Below are 12,130 nucleotides of genomic sequence, written 5' to 3'. Positions count from 1 at the left end.
GTAATATTCATGGGTGAATTATTGAAAATAAGAATATGGAGGTAATTCAGAACTTTATGCACGTGTGTGTGTGAGGCAAAAGTCCCTAAAAATAGAACAAACACAATAAAAAAATAATTCAAATAGTCCCAAAAAAAATAAGTTGCACAATAGTCAAGTCTTTTGATCTTTTTCTTCTCATTCTTTGTCTTCTGGATTTTCCTGATCTTCTCCCCCTCTCACACTATCAGAGTCCCACTGTATAGTGTGAAACATCTTCTCCTGATCATCCAATAGGTTCATGGTCCCAGGAGTCGAATATGAAAATCTTCAGCTGACCTGGAGGAAATAGAAAAAAAAAGTGGAGTATTAGTCCTTACCAGAAATCTCAGTAAAATAATTAAGAAGTCTGCACTGATTGATATGAACCATTTTAATCACCTTTTTAGCTTGAAAATTTGAGCAAAGACTTAATCATTGTTGTTGGGATGTAAGGTGCTAGCCCGTCCCCTTCAATGGGCAGGGACTCAAGGGAATTGTACAGAGATGAGTCTCCATCCTTCTCCTGTGCCTTTACGAGATCTTGAAGAGAAGAAACAATAAGGGGGGGCTCTCGGGGTTTTTTAGTGACTGCAGCGATGACTTCTTTGGGATATTTGTCATCGCCTGTGAGTGCAGCTTCCTTGGCTGAGTGGTCTACATATGCATTGCCAAGGATGTGGGGATCAGGAATTAGCCTCTGGTGCCCTTTAATTTTACAGAAGGACCATAATTTTGGAAATTCTTTGCCCCGCTGCTCAATTTGTTTAAGAATGTCTGCATGCTGCAAGGGCTTGTTCTGAGAATCAACCATCCCCCTAAGGGCCCATACATTAAGATATAGAGTGAGTGACGACACGACATATGCGCTATCACTGAAGATATTCATTGGCTCTGGACACACGAGAATGACCTGTAAAGCTGTTTCCAACTCAGCTCTTTGAGCGGAGAAATGACCAGGGAGTTTATACTGCAGCAGCAATGGCTTAGCTGGAAACCACACAGCGAAGCCTGTGACGTAATGCCCCTCATGCCAATAGCGAGCTCCGTCAATATAGGCACAGGGGATTCCCTCTTGAAAGTCTGCTCGGAAGGGAGAGGGAGTAACATTAGCCTGTTCAATTTGACAATCGTGACTTTTTCCTGCATACTGCATCATCTGGGCTAAGTGATATTTCTCACCCACTTCGACTTGTAAGTCTCTAGTCTCAAAATCGATCCATTGGGCCCATTCTCTGTGAATTAATACCTGAAGCTTTTCCCTTCAGCAAAGTTTTTAAAGTGACATGCGGGGTTTGTAGAATTAAAGGAGCAAATCCCACTATATGCTTCACTTGATTCATAGTCCAGTGCACGCCCAGTAGGTGCTTCATGCACTGAATGAATCCTTTTTCCACGGGGGTCAGCAACCTGGAGTAATAACCTAGGGCATACAACTGACTAGACACTTCTGGGCTTTCTTTGGGCCATTTTTGTAGGAGCACAGAAGAAATAGAGATATCACCGGTGTGAGTCTGAATGTAGAAAGGCTGGGAAGGGTCAGGGTTAATCAATGCAGCAGCTGCCGTAAGGGCGCGCTTCAATCCCTCAAAAGCCTGTAAGGCGGCTCCCTCTACATTAACAGGGTCAAAGTCATTATCAACATTTTTCAATAAATCATACAGCGGTTTAGCCAAATAAGCAAAATCTTCAATGAATTCTCTGGAAAAATTAATAAGACCCAAAAATTTTCTGAGTTCAGTAATATTAGTTGGTATGGGGACAGCCTGAATAGCTTTAACCCTATCATGCATGGGCTTCTTTCCTTCTGCTGAGACAGACACACCCAGAAATTTAACCTCTGATTTCATCAATTGTACTTTATCTAGACTCATTTTGAGTCCTGCCTCTTGTAAAGCCTGACAAACATTTTCAAGGGTTTCTCTGTGTTCACCTTCATCGACAGTTTGAATCAATAAATCATCCACATTCTGTAAGACTTTGTCTCCGTAACCAAGGAATTCTAACACCTGAGCTAATGCCTGATGGAAATACACAGGAGAACTGTGAAATCCCATGGGCAGCCGCGTGAACAAGTATTGCACATTCTCAAAGTGAATGCGAAGCGGAGGGCAGATTCAGGTGTTAGGGGTACTGAGAAAAAGCCATTTGCAATGTCTAAACAAGAAAATACTTTACAATCACTCCTCAGCTGCGACATAACTTCAGGGACAGATGCAACAAGATGAGCAGCTGAGGGAGTGTACTTATTTACAAGTCTCAGGTCTACCACCATTCGAAAACTGCCATCTTCCTTTTTTACAGGTAGAATAGGACTATTACATGGAGAATTACCTTTCACAACAACACCTTGCTTCTCCAATTCACTGACTGCTACCCTTATGTAAGGGATTGCGTCCTCCGGAATACGGTACTGACGCTGGAAAGGTGGCAGTTTTTCACCATCAATTTTAACCTGAGTTTGCATTAACCCACAATCAGTTTTCTTTGAGATCCACAATTCAGGGAAATTTTGCTTCAATTCATTCTTTAATGCATCATTGTCAGCATTTTCAACATTTTCACCAGTACATACTCTGAAACTAGCAATGGGTAATTTATGACTCTCCTCCTCCTCTACAGGGACAATTACAGAACAGATAGTGGCATCTTTGTTCCGCCACAAGACTTTGTTACATAAATCAACAATTCCCATTGCTCCCAAAACATCAGTTCCCAAAATAGTGTACCGTAACTGTGGGTTTACCCAAAAAGAGCATCGAAGACCCCTTTGCTTCGATCCCCCTGTGTCCTGAAATCTCAGGTTCACTGGACGACTTTTTACTGCGTGAATACAGGAGCCTTCGAATCCTACCAAAGTTGTAGTTTCAGGCAGTCCAGGGGGTGACTGCAATTTGTGTCGTGTTATTGAAACTGAGGCTGCTGTATCGATGAGGCTGTCTTCCCAAGGCAGCCCCTCTATTCTCCCTCTGACATAAGGTCTACCGTCCCCGCCCAGGAAAAGGGGGGCAAGGAGGGTAAGGGGAACAGGGGGAGCACTCCATCAATCAGTGTTACCTGTCATGGGAAGCCCGAAAAATCCATCATCCCCATCTGAACACGGCTTCCGTCCAACAGCCGCCACCTCCGCCCCAAAGAGATCCTTAGTCAGGGTCCGGTCCTCATGTTCCCGTAGCTCCTTGATCAGGGGAGCACAGGGACGAGGAGTGACCCCTCCCTGAATAGCGTGGACCTCCGGGCGCGGATGAGTGAAAGCTATTGGGGAAGGAGCAGGAGCAGAAGGCTCCTGTGAGACTGGGTTAACCATTTGAAGACCGTTGTACTGCTGATACTGCCTAGGGTCATTCACTGCTGGATACGGAGGTCTAACTCCGAAAGGTGGTCTAGAGAACTCCCGGGTCTGTTGGGGGTTAAATGGTGCCCGGGGTTCTCGGGGAACAATCCCTGGCACAAGGCTGGGACAAAAACGTCTAACATGTCCCAGATGTCCACAAAAATAACACAAGGGAGGACCTCTCGTGGGATCCCGTGGGGGCTCTGCCGAACGGGACCTGCCCATTCTCGGCAGCTGGCCGTACCCCCCCAGAACTCCTGGCCTCCCGGAATCAGCAGATACACCCCGAGGAGAATGGCACGCAAAAACATTAGGCTCATCACCCTTTACCTCGGATTGCATCGTCCTAACAAAACACTTTCCTCCCAATTAGGCAACATTTTTTTTTTTTTTTTTTAATAAATTTAAGATGGACCAGGAACATTTGGCCTGGGATATTTTTCTCTCGGGAATAAAGCAGCATCACACCTAACCTAGGGTCTGCATGTGCTGGAACTGTCGGACAATATATCTTTCCTCAACTGTGTCTGCATAAGCTGGAGCTGTTGGGACACTATATCTTGTTATGTACTACTTCACTCATTCTCCTCTCTACTCCTGTCTACAACTGTATTTACATCAGCACTGTCTCGAAGCTGCAGTGTCCATCTGTGACATAACTGCTCTCAGCTGCTGCTGCTGCTCGCACCCCTCCTCTCTGTGCTTCCGTGCTAGCTCCAGCATCTCACTCAGCTTTTCTAATCTCTCCCTATACGCTGCCCCTCCCCGGGTGATCATGTTAACATATTGCTGTGTAAGCTGCCTATCAAGAGCCTGATCAAAAGTTATGACTGTCTTACACAAAGCCACTACTTGGCTATTAGCTTAACCTAGCGAATTTTTTTCTATCTAGTTCCCTGTTCTCTGTGGTAAACCAACGCATACAATTTAACCACGTGGTTTCCACATTAACCCCCTCCAGCTGGGGTGTGCCAGCATATTTCTCTGCTTCCGTAACCACTCCATATTTACAGTGGTCTACAAGGACGAATTTTACTCTGTTCTAGTATCAACAAATGCAATTTAAGCAACGTTAGATACTCACACCTCTCTCGAATGTAAGACCTCCTGCCGGCTGTTTGGGGTCGACCAGATATCAAAAGAGGTGCAGCCGTGATTCCAGCCTCACTCGTTAGCTTGCCAGGCGTCTCCCCACGCCCCTTTTAAAGCTTCTTGCTACCGGGCACAAAAAATTCTCACGTCCTTGTAGATAGCTTCTTCTTAGTTACTCATCTTTTTATAGTCTTTTTCTTTGTCCGTGGTTTTCTTATAAAAAAAATCGGGCAGGCGGTCTCAGAGCGATCACGAGAGGTTCTCCTTCAGGCTGGCTTACTTTGATCAGTTTCACGTGTGGCCACACGCGTTTCTTTTATTTTTTCTCTTCCTCTTCCCACCTCCAAGCCCTCATCTACAGCTTCTTCCGGTGGTTCTTCTGGAGGCAGCTCTCCGGAGCTGCTCCTCCTGGCTGGCAATCGCCACTTGTAAGAAAAAAGTTCTATTGAGAGCTGGAAGAGTCGGGAAGAAGTTCCACAGACGATCTCTTATCAAGCTGAGGTTGAAGGTTTATTCGGAGATACACGGCAAAACAGATACAGAATAACAGAGGAGTTGGAATATGCGGGCAAAAACAGGAATACAGACAGGCAGAGATTCGCTAGGAAGTCTGGCGATGATAAGGCTCTGTGCCCTGGCCATGGTGAGGCACAGTGGCATGATGGCGATGGAATGGCCCCGATCGATAGTAACAGGGGCTTCTTATACATTATCAGAACAAAGAAAGCTGCATTTTGCCGCAGAGGGCGTTAACATTATAATTCTAAGGCGTTTTCATGGTAATCTACAGAAACGTGGTTTAGAACAGAGAATATAATGACATACTATGAAGATATTAATTAACATTTCTTCAAGCAACACTAAAACCCATAAGTCATTGGTATCTATGGCTACTGTCTTAAAATCTTATCATTGTCTCCAGTCTAGGTCCATAAATTCTTACATCCTGACATTTTAACTACTCTACACTTCGCTACCACACTATCACATATAAGCATACTAGCCATATATTTGGTGACCTGTGACCCTATTGATTGATCCAATCTTCCTCTATGCACATTGGCTGAGGTTGCTAGGAGACATGATCTCATTTTCCATCCTCCATTTAGTACATTTTATTAGCTCTTTTGTAAAAGTTGAATCTTCTCTAACTTTCAACAAAATGGCTGCTAGAGACAACATGGCCGCTCAGTATATTATGGCTGACCATTCTCTTACACCACCACAGCCTCCCTGACACTGTTCGGAGAGGTGTAATGTTTTCCCTCCCTGTAGATCTCACATTTTATGAGGGACCACGGGTTCTCTATGGGGTTCAGATCAGGTGAACAAGGGGGCCATGTCATTATTTTTCTTCTTTTAGACTTTTACTGGGCAGCCACGCTGGGGAGTATTTGGATGCATGTGATGGAGCATTGTCCTGCATGAAAATCATGTTTTTCTTGAACGATACCGACTTCTTCCTGTACCACTGCTTGAAGGTGTCTTCCAGAAACTGCCAGTAGGTCTGGGAGTTGAGCTTCACTCCATCCTCAACCCGAAAAGGTCCCACAAGTTCATCTTTGATGATACCAGCCCATACCAGTACCCCACCTCCACCTTGCTGGCGTCTGAGTCGGAGTGGAGCTCTCTGCCCTTTACTGATCCAGCCTTGGGCTCATCCATCTGGCCAATCAAGAGTCACTCTTATTTCATCAGTCCATAAAACCTTAGAAAAATCATTGACGTCTTATCTTATGTTTCTTGTTCAAAGGTGGTCATTTTCCAGACTTCCTTACCTTGGCCATGTCCCTGAGTATGGCACACCTTGTGCTTTTTGATACTCCAGTAACGTTGCAGCTCTGAAATATGGCAAAACTGGTGACAAATGGCATCTTGGCAGCTTCACGCTTGATTTTCCTCAATTCATGGGCAGTTATTTTGAGCCTTTTTTATCAACATACTTTTTGCGACCCTGTTGGATATTTGCCATGAAATGCTTGATTGTTCGGTGATCACGCTTCAAAAAGTTTAGCAAGTTCAAGACTGCTGCATCCCTCTGCAAGACATCTCACAATTTTTGACTTTTCAGAGTCCGTCAAATCTCTCTTCTGACCCATTGTGCCAATGGAATGGAAGCTGCTTAATAATTACTGTAAGCACACCTTATATAGGGTGTTGATGTCATTAGACCACACCCCTCCTCATTACAGATGCAAATCACCTGATTTACATAATTGGCAGATGGCTTTCAAGCCTATACAGCTTGGAGTAGGACATGTATAAAAAGGATGATGTGATCAAAATACTCATTTGCCCAATAATTCTGCACACAGTGTACGTGAAAAAAAAGCATAGACGTGTGAATGAGGCATTAATCTGCTATGTAACAGACTTTCCTGAAGCTGCTTGGTTTGGGTAAAACTTTATCCTCACACTTGCTGCCTATTATTTTTTCATTTTTTTTGCATCCAACACATCATGTTGAAGAACAAACCGCTCACATAAAGCCTAAAATATCCCACTCCTTAATATGCGCAATTGTAACGAGATGATGAACACTCCTCTCTTCACTTGTTAGCAGTTTTAGACTGTTCTATGTAACATGGATGTGCAGATTTGTATTGGAGTGGTGTATGTACCTTCCAAACTTTCACTAACTACTCAGACATCCATTTCTGCAGACTGTAAGCCCTATATGTGCCGTTTCGTCAGGAGGATGAATTCACACGCAGAGATCGGTGAAAATTCAACAATGAAAATTTACAACAAATTCCAGTACAAAAGATGTGGATGTGGTTTAAAAAAAAAAAAAAAACAAACCTCTTGTTTATATGGTTTTTTTTTCTACTATGTGTGGAATAAAGAAAAAGATTTACGGTAACTCTTTTTTTCCCCCAAAAAAATTGTCAAAAGCCACAAGGAAATGTTAAACGTGAATAAGAAAAGTGTGGTGATAAAGAACAAAAGGACCAAACAGAATTTTCTTCACTTTAATATGCAACATCGATAATATTCTTCTTACAAAAGTCACAAGACAATTTTAATAATTTAATTTTGCAAAATAACAACATGAACAGAATACACTGTCTGATTCTTTTCTACAGCTGGTTACACCTAACCACTTTTGGTCATTTCTGTACTGATTGGACAAAGTCAGACCGTAAGGTCACTGGAAAAAGTGAAAATTGAGAGTACACATTTACCATATAATTCAGACTAGGGCTACACAATGACAGCAGCACTCCGACAAGTCTCATGACCAAAAATATTTGTGCAGGCTTTCTCCGACTTGCTGTCAGTGACTATTTTATGCACTTGATGTAAATAAAACAGCCAAGTTGCAGACAGCTCATAAGCACTTTGCATTAAAGTCTGTGAAAAGTGTGTCCTGTGCGACTTGCAACAGAAAATCCCAACACAATTTCAAATATATCCGACTTTCATAGTAAATCGCAGGTCGCAATGGAAATCATTACGTCCAATGTTGAAGTCTAGAGGGGAAAAGACTGGAAAGAGACAAGGTGCAAAAATATGGAATTATCTGGGTAACTGCACAATTTTGCTCACACAACCTCTGCAAACCCATGAGGAGATGAATGCATAAGTAGAGGAGAAACAAATGGATTAGTCCTGCGCTACCATGGAAGAAAAGATGTACTCAGATTGGCATCCCTTAAGTGATTTGTCAATGCGTTTCGAAGTTTACACCTTATACCACCTGATCTGATTGTCCTGATGAATAAATTGTATTCTTCAAAACGTGTTGACAAATAAACCACCTACACTTGGATTGGCATTCTTCTTTTCTTTTATGGCAGCGCAGAACTAACCCATTTGTTTCCCCACTACTTATGCAAAGTTTCGCTTGCAGTCATCAGGGTGGTGCAGGGGACTAGAACAGTCTCATTGACAGCCTGCTCCGCAGCATGTGTGCAGATAAAACTAGGACTCAATGTGTACGGGAGCCATCACAGCTGTAATATCTCCCTGCACCATGACTGGAAGCGAGGGACTACAGGGAGAATAAAACTGACTTTTCTCCCTGTAGCCGCTGTTCCTATAAGCCTAGGAGAAATCATTTAATGATTGACACTATATACAGTAACATTTCTGGGGAGAACAGATTCTCTTTAAAGAGAACCTGACAGGAGGTTCATGCTGCTCAAATAACAGGCAGCAGGAATCAGACCGGCTGTGCTATATCGCAGCTTCTCCCCACCCCGCTTTCGTAGACTGAGAGATCTAGACATGAGAAGAAGCCATGAGGAACCTTGGAATAGTCATACGAGCCACATGGCCCCTGGCCAGCTTTTCAAAGTATGCTTTACTATTCAGAGTAAAACATAAATGGCTGCAATGCAGTCAGCGTATTATGCATGTTGCTCGTGGTTCAGGCATGAATATCCTACTCTGCCCCTTATGCTTTATACTTCAGCTCTGCTTTCCAGATTAGACAATTTCACCAGAATGTCAGCATATGGAACCTTAGGGTCAGCTGTAGCCAGCACTGAGCCTTTCATAGGAGTTATAGGTCCCAAAGATTTTTATGTATAATCCTATTCTGATCCGACCCCATCTGTCTGCCTAACCTGTGGATGGAAGAGGAGTGCCGGGTCACAGAGGCCCAGACAATGGTTAGTTAATTTTTCTTTTAACATTTCTGTGGCCGTATTGAATTGATAACCATTTTTTGGCATGAAACTTTGCCCTTTTTACAACTAGACAGCTTAAACATTATCTGAGTTTACAAAGTAAAAATATTAGACTACTAGGTGACATGCACACATATTCTAAGCAAATGACTCTCAATTGGACAGGTGTCAAGAGGTTTATAGCGCAGTACTGGGGCAAGTTTACAGGCAGTCACGTATCACATGCCAATTACTGCCAAACAGTCACAGATGTGGCTCCTCTTTCCCAAACAGTCATTCTCACCAGCCCCTTCCTGGCTTGATTGACGTCACTTTTGTTGGGACAAGTGATCAAGCCATTACTGCGGACATGCAGCACGTGCGCAGATCAAGTCACCTTCCTTCACCATGTGCCCTGGATGCCAAAATTGCTGCCACACAAATGTTGATTAGCCACTTTCTGGCCTAATTGACATGACTATATGGCAAATAGGCGTCACCACTATAGCTCTTCCACTGACATTGCATATAACCATATAAAAGCATTTTCTGGAATAAAAGCACTATCCCCAGAAGTATAAACCAGGCAAAAGGTAGAAAATATATTAGTTCACAAATGTGGCAACTGGTGTCGCAGGTGTGGCGCATCGAAAAGGCTGCAGGCCGTTGTCAAATGACAGCATGTGATAAATGAGAAAGTTCTAGCATCCACAGAAAGAACTTTAACGGCTCCTTAAAATCATAAATAAAGATCAATTTATTTATCCGGAAACACATGACCTACGTCTTCCAAACCTATAGCCATGATTGAAAACCCTCTATAGGTTTGAATCTCCTGTAGGAAATAGGATTCTGGATTATTACTACCATTTTTTTTTTTATTATGGTTTAAAGGAGACATTACAATAAAATCGAATTTTAATGTTCTGCTTCTGCCAAAGCTGTTTGTTCTATAAACCAGTAGTGGCCATTCAGTGGGGTAAAAGATCCCGACAGGCTCCCTTTACTGTGAAGGTTTTATTCTTCTCTGCCATCTCACAAATATCAATGACATTAGTAATGAAGAAAACAATAGTGTAGTTAAAAAAAAAAAAAAACACAGGTTTACATATTGTACAAAACGTGCATTGTGTTTTTAGGAAAAAAGAGGTGAAGCATTAAAAAATATCTTACTAATAATAGTAAAGAATACAGGAATAGATTTAGAGCTATTGCCACAATGATTTTCAGGTGCCATGAAAAAGTTGAAATTCTAAATTGTCTCAAAGGGTTATTCTCAACATTAAAAGTTCTATCCACAGGACAGGCAAAATCCTGTAGATCGGTGGGGATCCAAGGAGTCAGATCCCAGAGATTGGGGCTCTGAATTTCCCACCAGAGTGGAGCACAAGGGTTGCACTTGGCAATCTCCATCACCAGACGAATGGAGCGGTGGTGCACATGTACGGCTACGAGACTACTGCCACTGGGAACTTCGAAGCCTGTTTTAAGGATCAGTGGTGAGATAGAAGTTATCACATTCTATGAATAGGTGATAATTTTAAATATTGATATTCCACCAAGGGCTGTAAGTGGCTTCATAAAAGGTCTCAATTGTTGGACCGATATAGCGGGGATCCCATATTCAGGACTCTACCTTTACAAGGAGCAGCAATGACCAAGGGGAACAGAACCATAATACTATAAGTAAACAGTCAAAGCAAACTGCCCCAAGAGGCGTACAGTCTCACTATGGCTCACTCATTACAGCCACTTGTTATTATACCATTTTTACAAGTGTGGCACAATGATAAAACAGCGCAGAGTGCATTGGGATAATACACACACGTAGCATCTTCAAGTAAATGTCTTCCTCTGGAACAAGTAACAGAGCCGTCCAACAGCAGGAAAACTAATGACATTCAGTGCATTTCAGATCTGCATTATGCAGGCTATAGTCCAGAGTAGTCCAGGGCAAAAAGGAGTTCTTATCACTTTAGCAGATGCTTTAACTGATCCTGAAGGTTTGACGACTGCTCAACACTGCACAAAAGAAAGAAAAGATAACACATAAAATTGCTACACAAACATAATTCATAAAATATCATGGGCAAATACAGGGCGACTCACTCGCTACTTTACCCGGAAAACTTGCTGCAACTTCTAAAAGAGACGATCGATCGTAGCGAAATCTGGACTGTACATACCTTGGTTCATGAAAACTGATGTTTTAAAGCAAGTGTTAAAAATGTCCACCGTTCGCATCCAAGCATGCCTGCACGCGCCAGTCAATAGTGTTCAATGTATTCCCCAGGACGTCTGGGGTCATAGCCTGAATTTCTCGCTGAATGTTCTCTCTGAGTTGACATGTGGAATATGACATACCTGTGCAACAATTTACATGGAGATGGCAGAAGTTGCTGTTTCACATCTTGAATTATTTTCTCAGACATTTTCGGATGTCTGCCATCATGCTTATCTAGTAATGCTCCTGTACGTTCCAGCTTCTTTACCAATGACCGAAATCCGCCGTGTGCTCTACCTCCAAATTTCTTTAGAAACTCACTTTGACACTGCTTTAATGGCACAGTTTTCTAATAAGTATTCACAATGAAACCGCGCATCTCCAAACTGTATCTAAACATTGCTAATAAGTGAAGAAAGAATTGCACCAGATGCGTGAAATGCATGCCCCAGACAAACCCGTGCAGGAGGGAAGGCAGAAAGTCCATCACATGGTGGAGGTGACCGCAAAACCACGCAGAGTGAGGTTACGCCAGGTCGTGAAGGTTCACTGCACTTCTAATGAACCAGAATATGAACTGTTCAAATTTCAGTATGGTCGACCCATCTCTTTTAGAAGTTATAGCAATTTTCCAGGTAAAGTAGTGAATTAATCACCCTGTATATTGTAGGGTCAAACTGCACAATGTGAATATGCCCTTTAATTGGCAATGTTAGCTTGATTCTAACAAGACTCCTACCCTAAGGCCGAGGTCCCATTGCGTTATGGCAGTCCGTTAGACGGACTGCATTACACCGCGGCATAACGCAGTCCGTTAACGCTGCCATTAACCGGCGCATCCCAGCAGAT

At 42.8% G+C, this 12,130-nt stretch overlaps 1 protein-coding gene across 6 annotated transcripts in view; it reads right to left on the bottom strand.

The window, feature by feature from the left end:
• The window catches only part of BORCS7 (BLOC-1 related complex subunit 7), a 195,249-nt gene that overhangs the window by 168,585 nt on the left and 14,534 nt on the right, over positions 1-12,130 (bottom strand). For 5 of the 6 annotated variants that reach the window (XM_073555765.1, XM_073555769.1, XM_073555768.1 and 2 more), the window contains exon 6: positions 7,402-11,079. The exons of the other annotated variant lie outside the window; for it this stretch is intronic. In XM_073555765.1, the coding sequence (XP_073411866.1) occupies positions 11,028-11,079 (52 nt within the window). In that variant the 3' untranslated portion in view covers positions 7,402-11,027. Of the gene's footprint in view, positions 1-7,401; positions 11,080-12,130 lie in introns of those variants that run through there. 6 annotated transcript variants of the gene reach the window in all.

This window comes from Dendrobates tinctorius, unplaced genomic scaffold, assembly GCF_039654945.1.
Source record: "Dendrobates tinctorius isolate UK_male_01 unplaced genomic scaffold, ASM3965494v1 ptg000230l, whole genome shotgun sequence".
NCBI lineage: Eukaryota > Metazoa > Chordata > Amphibia > Anura > Dendrobatidae > Dendrobates > Dendrobates tinctorius.
This window is presented reverse-complemented; position numbering and strand designations above follow the sequence as displayed.